Source organism: Syngnathus leptorhynchus, chromosome 7, assembly GCF_054491065.1.
Source record: "Syngnathus leptorhynchus isolate UIUO chromosome 7, UIUO_Slep, whole genome shotgun sequence".
NCBI classification, from domain to species: domain Eukaryota; kingdom Metazoa; phylum Chordata; class Actinopteri; order Syngnathiformes; family Syngnathidae; genus Syngnathus; species Syngnathus leptorhynchus.
In genome coordinates, this window is record NC_141201.1 from 1,269,639 (window position 1) to 1,275,638 (window position 6,000).

General features: G+C 51.6%; 1 protein-coding gene across 1 annotated transcript in view; it reads right to left on the reverse strand.

Moving 5' to 3' along the window:
• robo1 (roundabout, axon guidance receptor, homolog 1 (Drosophila)) overlaps positions 1-4,096 on the reverse strand; it is an 82,093-nt gene extending 77,997 nt beyond the window's left edge. Inside the window, exons 1-2 of the mRNA XM_085916381.1 lie at positions 4,032-4,096; positions 448-572 (exon numbers count right to left, since the gene is read on the reverse strand). Of these exons, the coding sequence (XP_085772507.1) occupies positions 448-572; positions 4,032-4,096 (190 nt within the window). The remainder of the gene's footprint in view (positions 1-447; positions 573-4,031) is intronic.
• Positions 4,097-6,000: the final 1,904 nt, after the last annotated feature.

Sequence of the window (6,000 nt, forward strand, 5' to 3'; positions counted from 1 at the left end):
CTATCAGCGCCGTCGATATTGCTGACTCGGCGAGGAGAAAGGAGTCAATGAGACGTATGAAGCCGCGTCGGCATTAACGCCAAATGGCACTTGAGCGGCGGCGTGTGTGTTTAGCTCGTGATGGTCCAAAGTGTCAAACATGGCTCCATTTCTGCCCGCCGGCTGCGTTGTGGGAGCTCAGGTTCTAAACTTTTGCACAATTGCTCCGGTAATTTCAAAAGGTCAGCGCGGCTCCCGTGTAATTTGAGACTCTCGCCTCCGCCGCCGCCGTATTAAGCACATATTTAATCAGCCTCGGGCCGAGGGAGCCGGCGAGCTGAATAGAGAGCGCCGAGCATTGCGAGTCGGGAATTTGAACGACAAACCTGCAGCAATAGGAATGATCCGAACAGAACATTGCCCAGTCCGGTGTCCCAGTCAGACAAAGCAAGATGGCGGTCGTCTTACCTGCTATAATGGGAGCCTCCTGGCAGCGCACCAGCTCCAGTAGGACCATGGCCAGGAGCGGCGTGGCCCTCAAGCGTGTAAGGCGCATGCTGCCGCTCACTCTGACGCCATCCCCGGGCACGGCTCTGTGACACAAAAAAACATACGGCCAATCAAGCAAACTGATTTTTCACGTCTACAGTCGTCAATGGCTGCGAATGAGCTATCAACGGAGCCCAATTTTGCGGATTGGCCATCTGTGGAACGACTTGTTCCCCCCCGTCTCCTCGTCTGCGTGCTCGGCCCCCGCCCCGCTCTGATTTTCTCATTGGAGCCATTCGCCCACGCGTGACGCACTCGCCGATTGCGTATTAGGCAAGTGTCACGGCGTAGTTGTTTGAAAGGCCACATTGTAGGCCCAAGCGTGGCTAGCAATGCTAAGCCTGGCTCAGAAGCAACCGCAGGCTTGTGTTTGAAATGTTGAAACGGCACAGCTTGCTTTTGAGTGCAAAGGTGAGGCGGGGGCGTCCCCATGCACGACCATCCGTCTTGCGGCGAGTGTGATCCGTGACGAATTAAAAGCCGATTATTTCCCGCGGGGACGGCGCCGGGCGGTGATGGATGAGCGGGACGGCGGGCGCCGAGCGAACGCCGGCTTAAGTGGCTCCCATCTAGCTTGATCGGAATAAAGGCCGGCCGGCTCGACGGGACAGATGGACGACTCTTTGATTTTTGGCGGGGCGTTCTTGTTATCGCGTGTTTAGCATTGCCGCGCGCAGCAAACACGCAGCATCAATCACTCGGCTTCCCCCAATGACACGGGAAACACGTGAAGGGCGCAGGAAAGCTCCAGCCAAAGCCTAAACCCAATTTCAAAATGCTTGAAAGCCGGAATTGAATGCCTACGCTCCTGATAGTGTTTGCAGCGACTTCATCTGTCCAAAAGGTAGTGCTTGAAAAAGGCAAAACGAAAATAAAAAACCTAGCGACCTGTAAGCACACCGCTCGATTCCATACTCGTCTTCTTCCTTTCGGACGCTAAAATGCGGACACTTTGGCCATCTCCGTGTGTATGTAATTAGCAATCCCGTCTGGCTATTCCATTCCAAATAAGCACGTTCTTCTCATTAGCTTGCCCAATTAAAAAGCGGATACAAAAAGATTACAGAGGCCGCGCTTGATTAGCGTGCTGACAGACAGCGAGCGAGCGAGCAGCGCGCCAATTAAAGGGGACACACTTGAGTTTGTTCATCATCACTGACTAGTTTTATTGCGGCGGTCGGCGTGAAATCCCACAAGTGAGTCCGTTTCGGGAATTTGGCTACGCCGAGATGGGACCGCCTTGCTTTCAAACGCTCATTGAAGTCTTCAAACATGATTTGAACCCAAGTTTGAAAGCTTTGACCTTAATGGAAGACTCAACCCAGGCTTGAACCCTATTTTGAAATAAAAAGCTGAATTTTCAAAGGCTTTTTCAAGATGGGCCCGAACGTGTTGTCTGTCAACGGCCATTTTGTTTTCTTTTTTCTTTTGTGTGTGTCAGGAAATCAAAAGAACACACGCTGAGGGTCCTTCCCACGCCTAACGTGTTATTTCCTCTCCTCAAGCGCGAGCAGCAGTCAAATTGGCAATTACCGCCGTGCGCCGCCGCCGCATTGTTTGTTTAGCGCCGTAAATTGGCCCTTGCCCGATGCACCTGCAACACTTTAGCATGAGCGACAGGCGGGGGGGGGGGGGTCGAACGAGGACGGAATATTCTTGTGAGAAATGTTGATCTGATTTTTCTTCATTAAATGTGATAATGTGTTGCCAGAGAGCCTCCGGAGGCGAGAACTTTCAGTCGAGCTCAACGCGTCATGTGACATTTTGAGAGACATGAGAGGTCATATTGTTCCCAAAATGGTTCAAGTTCCAAAAGCCGACTTTGAAACCGCGGCATCTAAATGGAAAGGGGGGGGGGACAACCTTGAAACACTCATCAGTCTTACTTACAATGCAGTCACAACTACTACACACGCACACACAACTGCAGCAGTACATTAAAGGAGCTCAATGGAGCGGAGATGCAAATATGGTGATGGAGGGGACTGGGTTTTTTTTTTTAGCCCTTGTCTTTAACGTTAAGTTTAAGAGGACGGAACTCTTGCACCGTACTCGGTCCTCCTCAGGCCGACTATGTGAGCTGATCAAACACTGCAGCCGTGGTGAAGGCAACATCTGCTTTTTTGCACATCCTCACCATCAGCATCGACCCCACTAGCGTGAATAACAATGTGTACCTGCAGCTAATTAAAGGAGATACACAGTGGCCACCATCATCCAGCAAAGTCACACACACACAGAGTTGAGTGCGGCCTTGATTAGGCAGCCTCAAAAAGTTTGCAGCAAAAATGGTCATCTGATATTTCGTTGCAAAATTCAACACTTCAAGTCATTGTGCTGGATGGCTTTGTTTCTGCGTCGGTTCAGCTCTGCTCCACTTTCTGCACGGGGCACACACACGTTTTTATCTCCCACATCAAAAGCGCACAGCTGAGCATGCACAAAGTTGACGCGGCGGTAGAAAGAATGCTAATATGGCATCTGAAAGCGGCCAGGATAACCTTGACGCATGGTTTTTTTGGGGGGGGGGATGGCACCTATAGCACGAACGGTGCATCTATTGGCGACGCCGAGATACATCTCAGGTGTTGCGGGTGACATCAAAAGGAATAAGAAGACGAGAATATACATTCCAACCTTGAGAAAATACAAATGAGAAAATAAAGCAAGATCAGAAAATAAGGATGAAAAGCACCGGCGGGTAAACAGCTCAATGCCTCCAGTCCCCCCCGGCGGGATGCAAGCTGTGTGAGGAATTTAAAAGCTGCTAAATAATGCAGCCAGCCAGCCACAAGGAACACAAAATCGGAGACGACAAATATCCTCAAACTCAACAAATGACAGCTTTTTGCAGACCTGGATTAGGTCAGGCTCGCAAAAACAAATGCCCTGTTCAACAGACGCACGTGGTGTTGAAATCAATTGCTTTGAACAATTGCCGGATGGGGTAAGGAAGGCGCCTCGCTCGCTCGCTAGCTGCTGATGGTCTCGGTAGGAGTTTGTCAACAGATGCCCCAGGCGGCTGACAGCAGGTGTGCAAAACAAAGAGGGGAGGGGCATTTATCAAGGGGACCCAGCCGCAGTAAAAAAAAAAAAAAAATGGCGCTAAATGCAAGAGCAGGCAGGTAGCAGGTGTCGGAATGTACGTCGGCCATGTTGGTGGCGCCTTCAAATCAAAAACATTCAAGCTAGCTAGCGCTAGCCTATTTTGTCTCTCATCCCCGGCCTTTTTTGATCCTCGAGGTTCTTCATCTTCAAGTTAAGTGCGGCACTCTGCCTGCCTCTTTGAGTTACGTAACACTGAAACTCCTTCCTGGAGAAGTCTTAAACCCGCCATCTTTTGATCATCCACTTTAGTAGTTTGCCAGCGTGTGGTACTTTTCGCGACACTCGGCGCCGCACGTGACAAATTGGCGTTCAAATGAAAGAGAAACAATCCGGGCCGCGTGGAAAAAAAAAAAAAGTTCCATAGCTCAAGGCCTGCCTCAAGTGCGTTTGTTTACCGGCTCGTGACATCACGCCGCAAAGGTCTCTCCCTCTGCGAGAATCCAAAGTCGCAGTTACACATGCTAATGGGCTCGGGCGCCGTGTCGACCTGTCGGGAAAGGCTCTCCGGGGTCCCCGCGGACGTGACTAATTGACTCGCCGGCACGGCTGACAGACACGTCGTTCCCGGGCTGTAATAATAGCGTGTCGTGCGAGAATGATGGCGACAAGCCGGCGGCGGGTTGATCCCCCGACCTCGCGGTCCGCGGGGGGAGACGGCGCGTGAGCCGGCCGGCCTGCCGGCCTGCTCCTCAATCAAAGATGCTGGCAGGACAGTGATAGAAACAATAAAAGAGGAATCAATCGGCGGTGGCGGCGGCCTGCGGGCGTTTTGGACACCTTGAGTGACTTCCTCTGTCATTCTCCGCCTCGACATTGTTGCCGCACGACCTTTGTGCCGGGGGAATAAAAAGCTAGCGACCATTTGGCCTCTGTGTCAAAAAATTGGGAGGCGCAGATGAAAAAGAAGCTTGGCTTTGTTTGCGAGGGCGCTAAGACAAAATGTTTAGCTTTTTAACACTTTGGGTACTTTTGGGAGGACTGTCGGTGCACCCTTGAGGGTAACGCTGGCGTACATGTCTTACTCAGCGTCTGGCTGCTGCCTTGTTTTTTTTTTTTCTTTTTGCCCAAATATTCACTAATCCTGTTAGATGGAAATCTATTAAGGTTCCGCCTTTAGGCTGCCACACGCAAGTATTTGCCGATAAGCACCCCATAATAGCAAAGTGGCCCCCTCCCTTTGCCTTGCTTGCCCTGCCCTGCCCTGCCCTGCCCTGGCCTCACATCAGCACAGGCGCTCACCGGATGAGGCGGCTTTAGCCAGACGAGCGAGCGGGCAGTGAGGTGTGACCGTAACTCGGCTTACAAAAGAGGAATTTCTTTTCCATTTCCAAAAACTCTCCTGTCGAATTGGCTCTAACATGTTTAACTTTGGGAATCTGATTCATCGCTCGTGGTGGTTGGTAAAGTCAATTCTACAAGAGGGGAGAGATTACACTGAGGGTTTCCAAAAGAATCATGAATGAAGAAGTCCTGGGGGGGGGGGGGGGGTGCACGTTAGGAAATAATAAATAAATACATTAAAAATGTAAATAAATAAAAAAATAAATGTCAAAGTGTTAGTACCAGCTGCAAGTATAACAACCTTTGTTGCACACGCGCGAGAAAGTTTCAGGACCACGGAGAGCGCTCGATGCAACGCGATCCGTCTGTCTGTCAGTCTTTCAATTCCACATCCACGCGTAGCGACCAGTCAAGCAAAAGGTGATGCTCAAGCGCATGCGGTCACCATGTGCCGCAAATTCCGCCTTTTGACGTGCGTAAAAAGGCGCATGCACCCACTGACTCACTCACTCACTGACTCACCCGTCCAAAACGCACTGCGTCCGCCTCGTTCACAAAGCGAACTCATCCATCACCGGGAAACTTTTCGGATCGTCTTGGCTCATGCTCGCATCCAAAAAGGGACCAAGATCATTTGGAGGAACGCGGACGGAGGGTAATGCGCAATCCTGCCGGTACGGTAGGCTATGCGCGCTTTGTCCGTGCGCGAGCGCGCGTGCCCGCACGCTCCGTGGTTACACACGGGAAGTATCCTTAAAAGGAGATGAAGTAAAAAAAAAAAAAAAAGGAGGAGGGGAGGCGGAGAAAGTATCCTGGACTTGGGTGTCTGATGGTGTGCCGCGGTGGCAGTGTTGGAGAAGAGCAGAGGAGCAGCGGCAGCGGCGGCGGTCGGTGCGTGCGTGCGTGCGCGCTCGAGTCGCCCTGCAGGCAGAAGAAGCGTCAGCGAGCCTCCCCGCTGGGTCCTAAAGCGGCAAGCGGACTACACGTGCTACAACTCGCTTGCAAATTGCCAAGCACACTGCAACCGCAGCGGTGGAAAGAGAATACCCACCCGCTGAACGAACAATTCATCACCATCCCAAA